This window comes from Populus alba, chromosome 17, assembly GCF_005239225.2.
Source record: "Populus alba chromosome 17, ASM523922v2, whole genome shotgun sequence".
Classification (NCBI taxonomy): Eukaryota; Viridiplantae; Streptophyta; class Magnoliopsida; order Malpighiales; family Salicaceae; genus Populus; species Populus alba.
Window position 1 is genome coordinate 4,895,622 of NC_133300.1, and position 14,272 is coordinate 4,909,893.

The 14,272-nt window shown below is 37.0% G+C and overlaps 3 protein-coding genes across 3 annotated transcripts; all 3 read left to right on the forward strand.

Annotated features, from left to right (window-relative positions):
* The first annotated feature begins 1,067 nt into the window (after positions 1-1,067).
* LOC140954770 (uncharacterized) lies at positions 1,068-2,116 on the forward strand. Its single transcript, XM_073405524.1, has 2 exons — positions 1,068-1,797; positions 2,103-2,116. Exons 1-2 carry the CDS (start codon positions 1,068-1,070, stop codon positions 2,114-2,116), a joined length of 744 nt encoding a protein of 247 aa, XP_073261625.1.
* A 281-nt stretch (positions 2,117-2,397) lies between these two features.
* LOC118036824 (rust resistance kinase Lr10-like) lies at positions 2,398-3,949 on the forward strand. Its single transcript, XM_073405889.1, has 2 exons — positions 2,398-2,471; positions 2,573-3,949. Exon 2 carries the CDS (start codon positions 2,704-2,706, stop codon positions 3,700-3,702), a length of 999 nt encoding a protein of 332 aa, XP_073261990.1. The 5' UTR covers positions 2,398-2,471; positions 2,573-2,703; the 3' UTR covers positions 3,703-3,949.
* Positions 3,950-12,721: 8,772 nt separating this feature from the next.
* Positions 12,722-13,992, forward strand: LOC118036825 (uncharacterized). The gene is made up of 2 exons (XM_035042658.1): positions 12,722-12,737; positions 13,118-13,992. Exons 1-2 carry the CDS (start codon positions 12,722-12,724, stop codon positions 13,990-13,992), a joined length of 891 nt encoding a protein of 296 aa, XP_034898549.1.
* Positions 13,993-14,272: the final 280 nt, after the last annotated feature.

A 14,272-nucleotide genomic window follows, 5' to 3' on the forward strand; every position in this document is an offset into this window, starting at 1 on the left:
TTGTTTTCTTTGTTTTTTTTAATGAATTTTTTTGTTTAATTTTTTTTTTTGTTAATGTTAATTTTTTTTCTATTTAGTTATCAAACTTTCATTACATGGGTTCCGGGTTTGACGAGTTAACCTGGATTTTTTTTTTCTGATTTTTCTTTTTTAATTAATTTTTTCATTTAATTTAGTTTGTTAATGTTAATTTTTTTTATTTAATTATCAAAATTTCATGACACGGATTCCGGGTTTGACGGGTTAACCCATCTAATTCTGGGTTAACCCGTAATTTTTTTTTCCTAATCAGTTATCAAACTTTCATGACACGAATTTCAGATTTGACGGGTTAACCTGGTTAGAAGGGTTAACCCAGTTAATTCAGATTTTTTTTCTTTTTCTTCATTAGTTTTTTTCCTATTTAATTAATGTTAAAAGAATCAAGCAAATGAATAAATTGAGTGATTATTACCAATGAGAATTATTGATAATTTATATGAAATTACCAGAATTATGTAAAAGACTGCTTCAACTTTTTTAACCTGGTTGCTTTGTCTCAACTAGTCGGCCGGTTGAATTAATTTCTAGAAATCAGTTTACTTTCAGCATTTTAACTATCTTTCCCTTACAACCGAAGGAAGCATATCTTAGAATATCTCATGGATTTGGACTGGATTGGGTGTTTTGGTTTTTGATGAGATGCTCCAAGAAAAATATCAGGCTCGCTGGATGTCGTTGTTTGTGGTATTGACAGTTGATGACTTTTCTTTTTTTTACTTTTCAAAGTTAATGATTCTGACATTTCGAAGGTGGTGGGAAATTATCTTCGTCTGTGAAGTAGTGTTGAATGCTGGATCAATAACTCACTGTCTGCTTTGCTACTATTCCTATCCGATGACTCTGACATTTCAAAGGACGACCAGGTAGGGGTGTTCTCCTTCACCTTTCATTGCATTATCGGTAGCTTCCACTCCGAAATTCAATAGTTTTTGTTGGAGAAAAAAGAAAAGGAAAAAAGAAGAACAGTTTGTGCAAAAATTGCGTATACACTGTGTATCACTTCAGCCTTCCCCATGTTTAGAGGAATGAACGTCCTTTTTGCTTGCTACATAGCTTTTCTTTTACAGCTATTTGTCTTCCAAACTTGCCATTCTAGGAACTTCACTGCTCATTGTGCTCCTTCTTCATGCGGCAATATCCAAAACATAAGCTTCCCTTTCAGACTACACACTGATCCACAAAGCTGCGGAAACAATAATTATACTCTGATTTGCGAGAACAATATTTCTACAGTATTATATTTGTATTCAGGTAAATACTACGTGCAGGCAATCAACTACGATAACTTCACAATCCGAGTGGTAGATGCTGGTGTACAAGATAATTGCTGCTCCATCCCTCGTTATTCTTTGGCACCTGATGACTTCAGTGACGGAGATCCATACACATCGTATAACTACAAGCTGGTGCCGCTATCACTGCCTATGGTTTTCATGAGCTGTGAAAATACGGTGAATTCTCCTCTTTATGTGGACACGGCTCCGTACGGCCTTAATTACGGATCAGTAAATTATTCCAACTCTTCTCATTCGAATTATGTGACTCTTGGGGGCATGAATGCCTCGGATTTGATGGAACTGTGCACCATAGACAAAATATATTTGCTTCCAAAGAAGAACTACACAGACAATTACTCCTTTGAAGAAATACACAGTGACCTGGCATATGGGTTTGAGCTTTCATGGTACAACATCTACTGTGGAAAATGCAGAAGTGGTTGCTACCTCGACAGTGCAGACCGTCGTCGGTGCTTTGGTATGTAACACTTGATGATTAAGTTGCATCACTTTGATTCATAAGACCATATATAACTTGTGATTTGAGGTGGTTTCATATATTTTCTCTGGCTTACTTTTCAATTTTTCATTTTTTCGGGCATTAGCACAATATTGCACTGTCCCCAGATCGATATTCATGTACAAATTCCGTGCATCCATTACCTGTGAATTCTACTATAGTGGACTGATCATGAGATTCATTCATGTTAATATTGTAAAATATTCTGACTATAATGTGGTTGAAGGTAGTTGGACAGATTCATTGGTCTTTTGCAATTTCAGGATTGACACAGTGAACCGTTTGGTTCATCTTAACTTGACCATGGATACACATTAATTAGTTCGAGTCACATTATTAATTAAATTGTGTGTGCTCTTATCTATTTTCTTTCGCATTTACTGTTGCGTATACCATTAGAACTCTTTTTAAACCTAAATTCTCGACAGATTCTGGTGAAAGCTACTGGAAAAGACTACTCTTCGCAGTGGGAGGTGCGAATTCTCTATCTGCATCTCACCTTGTTTGTGTATTCTTAAGTGTTTCTTCAAACGACATGTTTGTGAAATAAGGATAGTTGTTTCTTGAATAGTAATTGTAATTTTGTTCACCATTTTCTGCAGTTTCCCTCCTCTATATATCCGTTTTATTTGGTAAGAGATTCCTTCATTTCTTTAGTTTCGCAACAAATTTATAGTGGAGACAACAAATAAGATCACAAAACTTGATTGTTTTCTGGAAATTTCCTACACAGCACTATTTCATGGTCTAAAAGTTGTTTGTGGGACTCCATGTGTGATTATATTTTTGATCTACAAATGGCGAAGGAGACATTTATCAGTATACGATACAGTTGAACAATTTCTCCAGGGTCAGAATAACCTTATGCCAGTAAGGTATTCCTACTCAGATATCAAGAAGATTACTAGAGGTTTCAAGGAGAAATTGGGTGAAGGAGGCTTTGGTACAGTTTACAAAGGAAAGCTTCGCAGCGGGCGTTTTGCAGCAGTAAAATTGTTGGGAAAATCAAAAGCTAATGGACAGGATTTCATAAATGAAGTTGCTACCATAGGAAGGATTCACCATACTAATGTGGTGCAGCTAATCGGTTTTTGCGCCGAAGGATCAAAGCGAGCTCTTGTATATGATTTCATGGCTAATGGATCTCTTGATAGACACTTGTTTTCTCGAGAAGGATCTATCTCTTTAAGCTGGCAAAAACTGCATCAGATTTCCCTTGGAGTGGCTCGTGGTATCGACTATCTTCATTTAGGTTGTGACATGCAAATACTTCATTTTGATATCAAACCTCACAACATTCTTCTCGACGAAAATTTCACTCCAAAAGTTTCTGACTTCGGGCTCGCTAGGTTGTACCCAACGAATGGCAGCATAACATCTCTTACTGCAGCAAGAGGCACCATAGGATACATGGCTCCTGAATTGTTCTACAAAAACATTGGACGTGTCTCCTATAAAGCTGATGTTTATAGCTTCGGAATGCTGCTATTGGAAATGGCAGGCAAAAGGAAAAATGTAAACGCGTTGGCAGAAAATTCAAGTCAAATCTACTGGCCATATTGGGTTCATGACCAAGTATCTGATGGAAAGGCCATAGAAATCGGAGACGATGCTACGGAGGAAGAACGTAAGATCGTCAAGAAGATGATTATGGTTGGATTGTGGTGTATACAAATGAAACCCATGGATCGACCTACAATGAAGAATGTCGTAGAGATGCTTGAAGGAGATTTGGAAAACTTGCAATTGCCTCCTAAGCCTGTCTTCAGTCTAGACGTGACGCCACCAAACATTGAAGGAGAGTCATCATCGTTGTCAGGTGATTCTACCGAATCAACCAGTTTGGTTGAAAATGCATACTGAGTGATATGATGTGGAATGCTCTGCTTACATGCAGGGAAAATGATAGAATAATGGTGCTTTCGGACTTGGTTATGATGATTTGGTCTGCAAACATTATGATAATTTGAAGTCCTTCCTTTTATCTGATTTGTGTTTAGCTAATTTAGAGTTCAAGCTGCGGCTTGTTTCTTCGGTGTGGTCTATATAATAATCATACAAAGATGTTCTGTATTGTGTTTAACTATCAGATTACTGTTACAGAAGTATGAAGTATGATCCTTATTCTGTATCTAGGCTGACTAGCAGCCCATACCTATACTAATATTATTCAACTCAAAGACTTTTTAAATTCTCTAGATTGTCATCAATTAGGGTTGTTGATGGTGGTTGATTGTTGAACTGCTGAGAAAAAAAAAAAAACTAAGAGAGGCTAGGGTAAATGCTGTATGTGGCAAGTGGCTAGTGTTGAGAGACACAAAGAACATTTATCTTTACACTAACACTCATCTCTCCGGAACACAAAAGGGACTTGCCTCTATTAAGCCAATTAACTAGTTTTTTTAGGTAAAAAAGATGAAGAAGATGAAAGAGGTGTTCCCTAAAAAAAACTAACACTCATCTTTTTTACCTAAAAAAACTAGTTAATTGGCTTAATAGAGGCAAGTCCCTTTTGTGTTACGGGAGCATTAATAGAGGACTTCCAAAATGAAATAGTTGGGGACTAGATAATTGGCTTGCATTATATTTGATCAATTTTTTTTAAGATAAAAATTTTTTTAGACATTGCTAATGCTTTTTCTAGTTACATTTTAAATTATGTGAGGTTGACTTGAGATGACCTGATCTACTTGATAGGTCTAAAAATAATCTAGACGGTTAATAAAAATATAATTTAACTCAAAATAAATATTCAAAATGATTTATTAAGACATCGACATATTGGATTAATTTTGGTCAACTTAAGTTAACCTGTTTATCTGGTCATGAGATCATAATAATTTCATAAAAAGAAAATCAAAATAAATTATGAAGTGTAAGTTCCAACAAACTCAATGTTAAATAATTAAATTAAAAATTAAATGAATTAAAAAAAATAAAAATTTGAAAAAATTCATCCTCTAAAAAAAAGGATGAATTTCAAACAGATCAAAAGAATGCGCTTTCTGTCAAGAAGTATAAAACATATTGAAATTTTATCTCTACAATAATAGAACTTGATGCAAGAGGAAGGAAATGACATGAGTGAAGAAAGATGAGAAAGCGAAATGAAGTCTCTCAACCCCTATTTATATAGGAGGCCAATGGGTGCGAAATTAATTTGAATTAATTCCTAACAATTCATTGTATTTGCAGAATCAATGAATTTGAAAAGATTTAATGAAACTAATCAAACATTAAAGAAATAATTTAATAGATATAATAAAAATAGTTGTATCAATTTTTTATTGGTCCATGATTGATTTTAAACATGTTAACATTCAAGATATACAAAGATGTAAATAAATTGATAGATCACTAAATTAGTACAAGTAGATTTTGGTTTTGGACATTTTATAATAAAATAATATCAAATTTATTTGGCTAATTAATGAATTCAATGTTTTAAGCTAATCCACTTTTCATATATGTCATAACCTAATTTTTGATTTTTTTATTTTTATTTTTATCTTTATAAAATAAAAAAAATATGAAGTGGAAAAATTGGAATGAATGAAGAAAAATTAAGATTTAGATCAAGACAATACAAATAAAAAGTTTTTGAGGATCAACTAGGGAGGAATTGTAAATTTGGGGTTTAATCTTGCTTGAAATTGAAAGAATTGATGAGTTTGAGGATTTAATTAAACTTAAAATTAGTTTAATTAACAAAATTATGAGCTTAATTGAAAAAATATTAAAAATAGCTGATTTAGGTTTAAATTGCAAGAAATAAAGTCCAAGGACCGTTGTACAAAAGGCACCGCAATGCAGGGGTCTACTTAAAATTTAGCCCAGGGGTCCGTGTAAAGTATGTTAAAACCTCGAGGACTAAATTGAAAAACGGCCGCCCCATTCTAGAAACGGCGCCGTTTTACAATTCCATTCGTCGTCTTCTTCCTCTGGAAGCAGAGGAGACCCCCTGCAAAGGAAAATATCAATCGCCGCACACATGCCAAATTCAAGACCGCATTGTCTACCCACGGAACCCATGGGATTTGGTTGGTCTCCCTCACCCTCATAACTCTCCCCTGACGCGAGGATAAGCACCACCAATAATCCAGCAACGGCAGGACTGTTGGTGTTTCCATTCTACCCAAACACGGAGCCAATTCACTCTACACAAGATGACGATCCCAGGGAATATAAGGATAAGAATCCCTCTCAAGGTCTGACTCTATAAAAGTGGGAGAGAAGGAAGAACAGGGGATCGAAAAAGAGAGACGATACAGAGATAAAAACCAAAAAATAAAATAAAAAGAATAGAGAGCAGAAGGGAGGAGAGGACTAGGTCTTGAGAAAGCAAAAACATAAAGACAAAAAAGAGAAGCCGAGGAAAAGAAAGGGCGTCCGAGGAGTGCTTCATCCAGCACCTGCATTTTGCCGCTCAAGGTCGCTGCAAAAACAGGCAAGTCACTTTCAATTCTCCCACGTGCTCAGTCTATGAACCATTTTTATTAGAAGCGAATATGTTGTGCAATCTTTATTTTTAGTTATAAAGCTTGTCTAAAAAGAGTAAATAAAAAATAAGTAAGGATAAACAAAAAGAGAGGCATAGAAAATTTATTTCTTCTTATTAAAAATTTAAAATTTTATGAACTGATGTCAAAATCAGAAATATTATATTTTTTTGGGTTGTATAATATTTATAAACACTAGAATTGAAAATATTCGTAATTATTGTTTATTGACGGTAGAGTCAGGAACATAATAGGAAAAATAAAAATAAAAAGAACAAATTCTTATCAATTTTAAACGAAGCTAGCAATACAACCTGCATTAGGTAGAACACTCAAGGGGTGATAGTATCTTTTATTTGGCATAACCAATTCCCTATCATAAAATCTTTATTGATTAGTTAGAGTTTTTAATAATCATAATACTTGGCATAGATTTTTTTTTCCTAAAAAATAACATGCCATATATATTTATTTTTTCATTGAAAATTTTTATTGATTGACGGCAAAAGTCAAGAGTGACAATATAAATCAAAACAATATAATACTTACATAGTTACCTTTCTGTGAAAAGTATTGAATATTAATATTAATTTTTTTTAATCATGTTTCGAAGGCAAGTGTGCAAGCTTTACATGTGATAGCAATCTCAATGACTTCACTGCTACATGCCTTCATTATCCTTGTATTTGTTTTAGGTAACAGAGGCAGTCGGCCTCTCCATCAATCTCTTTGTATTTATTGTATCAGATAAGTTATTCCTGTTTTAGGAATTTGTTTCTGTCAGATTATATGTATTATTTTTGAATTCCTTGTAACTTGATATCGATGAATGAATGAATGAAGAACGTGGCCTTTGCTCGATCTATTCTTCGTCCTGTTCTCATCACATGGTATCAAAGCAATTAAATTTGCTGCTGCTGTTCTTCTCTAGGCACAACAACCATGACAACAGACAACAACACTCTGCTTCCCTTCAGCATCCAGATTATAGTCAAAATGATCAACTTCCTCCTCGTCTCTATCTTGGCCACTGCCAAATTTGTAGGATTTAGGGACATAACTGAAACCAAGAAGTGTCCATCTTTTCGTTTTGTTTCAGTGCAGACACCCACCACCACAAATGCTCCAATGATCACCTCTCCAACACCATGGCATCCTAGCTCGGGCACACTTTGCTGTCAACACCTCTTCTATCACTCCAACGTTGCTGCTGGAAAATGGTGCTTCGCATCATGTCATTGCCGACTTAAGCATTTTATCATTTCATGCGTCCTACGATGGTTTTGACGAAATCATGATCGACGATGACACTGGTCTGTTGGCGTGAGTTACTAAAATAAAGGAGTTAGAGAGAAAGTATAAGAATCTGTTAGGCAAAGGAAATCCTACACGTCAGGGGACAACTTTAATTTCCGCATAAGAGATTGTGTTGTATAGAATAACTTCAACAATGTTTTTTCTTTATATATAACCGATTGCACTCTGTTCTGAATTGAATGAATAAAAGGAATAGAAAGACCTTCTAAGGTTAACATGGTATCAGAGCTGGTTCTTAAAACCTATGCTCAACCCACCCAGTAATCAGAAGAGAACTTAAACCGGCTGAATTTCATGGCTGAATCAACTGACTTGACACAACAACTCAACCCCCAGACCGAATCAATTCTTACTAGCCTAACGACCAAGATGACAGAAGTCCTTTCCAGATCCCAGACCTCACCACTCTCACCATCAATTGATTCTTCGACAACTCCAATCAGCATCAAGTTGGATGGCTCTAATTTTGCCTTATGGTCACAAGTTATAGAGATGTATATCTCTGGCAAAGACAAGTTAGGATATATCAATGGAGACTCTCCTTGATCGCTAATTTCATTCGCTTCCCAACTGCAAAACAGGTTTGGGATTCTGCTGCTATAACATATTTTGATGGGACAGATACGTCTTAAGTTTATGACCTTCGTCGTCGTGTGACTTGCATGAAACAAGCTGGCAGATCCGTTGACAAATACTACAATGATCTTCAAGGCTTATGGCGAGAAATTGATTTTCGGCGTCCTAACCCAATGGAATGTGCTGGTGACATTCAGAAATATAACTCAATCCTACAGGAAGACCGAGTTTATACCTTCCTTGATGGATTAGATGACCGGCCTTGTAAAACTCGAAGTGATGTGCTCCAGCTAAAGCCATTCCCCATGGTTGAGCAGGCCTATGCTCATGTCAGACGGGAAGATGTCAGACAAACAGTCATGACATCAGGTACAGAGATTGCTCCTGGTATGGTTATGACATCTAAAGGGACCAAGGCAGGCTATCATCATACACCACCGAAAACAGGATATCCATGGTTGAGCAATGGAAAGGCAAATCCATTTTTTAAAACTAAGGTTTCATCAGATGGAATAAAATGCACTCACTGTGGCAACACTAAACACACTCGTGAAACCTGCTTCAAATTGCATGGATATCCGATTGGTGGCATGATCTTCAGGCACGAAAGAAACAAGAGACTCTTATTATTGATGGCAGCACAGGGAGAGCTGCGATAGTCACAGGGGAACCATCACTATCCCTCACCTCCCAAGTAGACAACACACATAATCCAGGTAACAACAGTAATGCACTCCAGAGCTCTACTCACAATGATGAGGAAAAATGGATTGACTTTGGAGCTACAGATCACATGACATTTGACTCCATTGATTTATCTCAAACAACCCCGCCAAGACGAAGTCATATTGCTACTTCTAATGAGGTCACTTGTCCGGTTACAGGGGCTGAAACAGTGATCCTCTCTCCTTCTTTATCACTATCTCATACGCTACTTGTTCCTTCTCTTTCCCATAAACTAATGTTTGTAAGCCAAGTTACCGATGATCTTAATTGTGTGGTATTAATATACTCTACGTTTTGTCTCCTTCAGGATATTCTCACAAAGGAGATAATTGGGCATGGTACTAAGAGGGAGGGATTATACTATGTGAATGACATAAGTTTAGGCAGAGCCAATCACATGCATCATGGGGTCAGTAACAATGAAAGGCAGATTCGACTATGGCACCATCGCTTAGGACATCCTTCAATTGGTTATTTGAAGCACTTATTTCCAGATTTATTTTCCAATATAATGCACTCAGACTTTAAGTGTAATACTTGCATTTTAGCCAAAAGCCATAGGGTCTCTTATCCTGTGAGCATGAATAAAAGTGCAATTCCTTTTGCGTTAATACACTCCGATGTGTGGGGACCTTCCTCGGTAACTATGTCCTCTAGTCATTGTTGGTTTGTGACTTTTATTGATGATTGCACTCAAATGACATGGCTGTATTTACTGAAACACCAAAATGAAGTATTTGGTGTGTTCAAATCCTTTCATATCATGGTACATACACAATTTTCTACTAAGATTCAGACCCTTCGGTCTAACAATGGAGGGGAATATGTTAATCAGTAATTTCAAGCTTACTTTCAGACTCATGGCCTTCTTCATGAGACCTCATGTTCCCAGACACCACAACAAAATGGTATTGCCGAAAGGAAGAACTGGCACATATTAGAGACTACACGTGCTTTACTAATTGGGGCACGTATGCCTAGACACTATTGGGGTGATGCTGTTGCCACGACCGTGTATTTACTGAATCGTATGCCAACAAAGGTTTTAACATTTCAGACTCCCTTGAAGGTTCTGTCCGACCATGTTCAATTACCCATTGTGTTGATGATTCCTCCTCGTATTTTTGGTTGTGTTGCATTTGTGCACCTCCATAAAAATCAAAGAACTAAGTTGGACCCATGTGCAGTTCGGTGCTTATTTTTAGCATATGGTGTACATAAAAAAGGGTATCGCTGCCTTGATCCTTCCACCAAACACACCTACACTACTATGGATGTCACCTTTCTAGAATCTGACACCTTCTTTTCCTCACCGGCATCCAATTCCACTCTTCAGGGGGGTCTCCAAGATGAAGAGAAGAATTGGTTGGACAGTCAACAATATCTACTGGGTGGTGAAGGGCTGGATGTTGAAGACAATTCAACACCGATTAATGCCAGAAATAATAGAATTGAACCAAATGATCAGAATGTTTCAGAAGTAGATATGAATCCAAGAGCTGAGCCCGTATCATCGACAAATACAGAATCTGCAGATGAAGATCCCTACCTCTTAGTATCTGACCCCAACAACCCTTCTTCTAAGAGTATTCCTGAGGTAAGCTCTCCTACCACACCTTCACACACTAATGTCATGGATACATCTATTGGTTATACTCTACCTTTTAGACACAATAGGGGTAAACCACCGAACAGATACTCTCCAGACGTAGAAGACAAACGATCCAAGTACCCAATAGCCAACTATGTGTCTACTCAAAGGCTATCTGAACCGCTTAGAACATTCACACATAAACTTTCCTCATATACTATTCCCAGCAGCGTTGAAGAAGCCCTGACAGACCCAAACTGGACTAATGCTATAAGGGAAGAGTTGAAAGCCTTACAACAAAATAAAACATGGGCACTGGTAGTACTACCTAAAGGAAAGAAGATAGTGGGGTGCAAATGGATTTTCTCCATAAAATACAAGGCAGATGGGTCCATCGATCGACACAATGCAAAGTTGGTGGAAAAGGGGTATATACAGACATATGGAATAGACTATCAGGAAACTTTCTCACCGGTAGCTAAACTAAACACTGTTAGAGTGTTGCTTTCTCTTGCAACAAATTTAGATTGGCCACTACACCAACTTGACGTAAAAAATGCCTTCCTCCATGGTGATCTCGAGGAGGAGATTTATATGGACATTCCTCCTGGATATCTGTCTTCCTCAAAGGAAAAGATGGCATGCAAGCTACAACGAGCATTGTATAGATTAAAACAATCACCTCGTGCATGGTTTGGTCGGTTTAGTTCAGCCATGAGGAAATATGGCTTTCAACAAAGCAATTCAGATCATACACTCTTCCTAAAACATCGATTGGGAAAGGTGACAACTTTAATAGTCTATGTAGATGATATGATTGTTACAGGGGATGATGCAGAAGAAATATCTAAATTCCAAGAGTAACTAGCAGCCGAATTTGAAATGAAAAACCTAGGAGGGCTGAAGTATTTTCTTGGAATTAAAGTAGCCAGGTCAAGACAAGGCATATTTCTTTCTCAAAGGAAATATGTACTAGACTTATTGTTAGAGGTAGGATTGTTGGAGTGTAAACCAGCTGACACTCCTATTATTCAAAATCATAAACTTGGCGAATATACAGATCAAGTGCCGGCGAACAAAGAAAGGTATCAACGGCTAGTTGGTAAGCTTATCTATTTATCTCATACTCGCCTAGATATTGCCTACGCGGTGAGTGTAGTAAGCCAGTTTATACACTGTCCGAGTGAAGACCATATGGATGTTGTAATTCGGATTCTATGTTACCTGAAGTCCTCCCCTGGAAAAGGACTTATGTTCACAAAAAATAATCAGTTGAATGTTGATGGCTACACAGATGCTGACTGGGCAGGAAATGTGTCTGACAGGAAATCCACATCAGGCTATTTTACATTTGTAGGAGGAAACCTCGTCACATGGAGAAGCAAGAAGCAAAAAGTAGTGGCATTATCCAGCGCTGAAGCTGAATTTCGAGGGATGGTTAAAGGTCTGTGTGAACTTCTTTGGCTCAGAAGACTGCTCACGGAGATTGGCTTTACTCCTAGCTCTGAAATGAACTTGTTTTGTGATAACAAGGCAGCCATTGACATCTCCCACAATCCTGTTCAACATGACCGTACCAAGCACGTTGAGGTAGATCGGCATTTTATCAAGCAAAACCTTGACGAAAGAATTATTCGGTTCCCATTTGTCAAATCCGAAAATCAGTTGGCAGATATACTCACGAAGGCAGTATCCACAAGGAACTTCTACGACTCACTTGACAAATTGGACATAAGAGATATATATGCACCAACTTGAGAGGGAGTGTTGGCGTGAGTTACTAAAATAAAGGAGTTAGAGAAAGTATAGGAATCTGTTAGGCAAAGGAAATCCTACACGTTAGGGGACAACTTTAATTTCCGCATAAGAGATTGTGTTGTATAGAATAACTTCAACAATGTTTTTTCTTTATATATAACCGATTGTACTCTGTTCTAAATTGAATGAATAAAAGGAATAGAAAGACCTTCTAAGGTTAACAGGGTCTCCCCATTACTCACACTGATTCCACCTTTCTTACAACTCCTAAGAACATTTAAACACTGTACCAAACATGAAGAAAAATTTAATAATTTTACTTATCAAATAATGCATTCATTGAATTCTTACCCTTTTCCTTTCTTACGAAGGAACTTCGTACAAGGGAGATTCTTTTTGAAGGGCAAAATGAAGGATGGGATGCATGAATGGTATGTTGAAAAAGAAGAGTAGGATGTGGTAGTTAATTTATAAGAACATAGCTAAAGAATAAAGTTAAAAAAACAAGAAGAATAATGAGAGGAATGATATTTTATTAAGAGTTTTCTTAAAATATATTATATATAGCTTTTTTTTATATCTCTATATAATGCTTAAGATTATATGACTATTTATAGACCTCAAGTTCTATATAATAATAAAAATTAAACTATTTAAAAAAAAATTATAATCTAATAAGAAATTTAATATTCTAATTAAATAAAGATTCTAATACACTAATCTATTACAAATCTACAAATCCTTTTTAAATCGAGGGTTCTATATTAACTAAGATTCCTCCTGCTGAGGGGCTGAGAATTGCCCTTAACAGGGAAGCCCAACAAGACTAAGGTTGAGCTTTCAGAGCTTCAGGTTCAGGACAAGTCATATGCACAGGCCCTTCAAAGCCAGACTAGGAAGTTCAAGACTATAGTAGCCGTGGTGGATGCTAGTGGCTTAGCAGGTATTAGGAAACATTGGAACACTCCTGTTCCTCCAGAAGTGAAGGATTTGGTTGGGAAGCTTGTCACTGATTGTGAAAGTGATGGAGAAGTTCCTAATCATGATGAAAAGAGACGGCTACTTTCAAACAAACCTATGGTGGCAGTTGGAGCTGGGGCAACAGCAATTTTTGGAGCTTCGTCTCTTTCCAAAGTTGTTCATGCATCGACATTCATGAAGGTTGTTACATTTAAATTTCCTACTGCCCTTAAGCTTTTGCTGATCCAAACTCAAAAGATAATGGCAATATCTATGGGCAAGACTCTTGGTCCAACAAAACTGCTGGCCCCTGGACTGGCCAATTCTGGAGCCAATGCAACATCTGCGTTGAAAGCAGCTGTTTCTGCTGAGAAAATCCGGACAGTGGTCCACAGTGTTATAGCCTCTGCTGAGAAAACCAGTTTTTCAACTATGAGAACAGCTTTCTATGAAATAATGAGAAAACGCCAGGTGCAACCTATTGGTGTCCTACCTTGGGCAGCATTTGGTTGCAGTGTTGCAACTTGCTCAGCATTGCTCATGTATGGAGATGGGATTGAATGTGCTGTTGAGTCTCTTCCAGCAGCCCCGTCAATTGCCAGTTTGGGTCGTGGGATTCAAAGTTTGCACCAGGCATCTCAAGTAGTTGGGCAGACTGATGGCACCAGAATACAAACATCTATAGAGTCTTTGATGAACAGGTTGAGGAAAGTAAAGATGCAATAAAGTAGGACTCGCATCTTTTATTTTATTGTATACAAGCTGATACTGCTCAAAAGTTATTAGTACTGGAATTTAGAGAAATCTTCTGTATATAAATAGAAAGCAGGAGGGGTGATTTGTATTGTCATGGATGTTGATCTTTATTTGAAGTCAATTTTCTAAAGGGTTCTTTACAGTGCTGCCTGGTAAACATTTTACAATTTATCTTTATGTTCAACTCCATTTGACAATTTCGTACAGGTATTACTTGAGATTGCATTGTTAATTCTGACGCAGTCGAGAT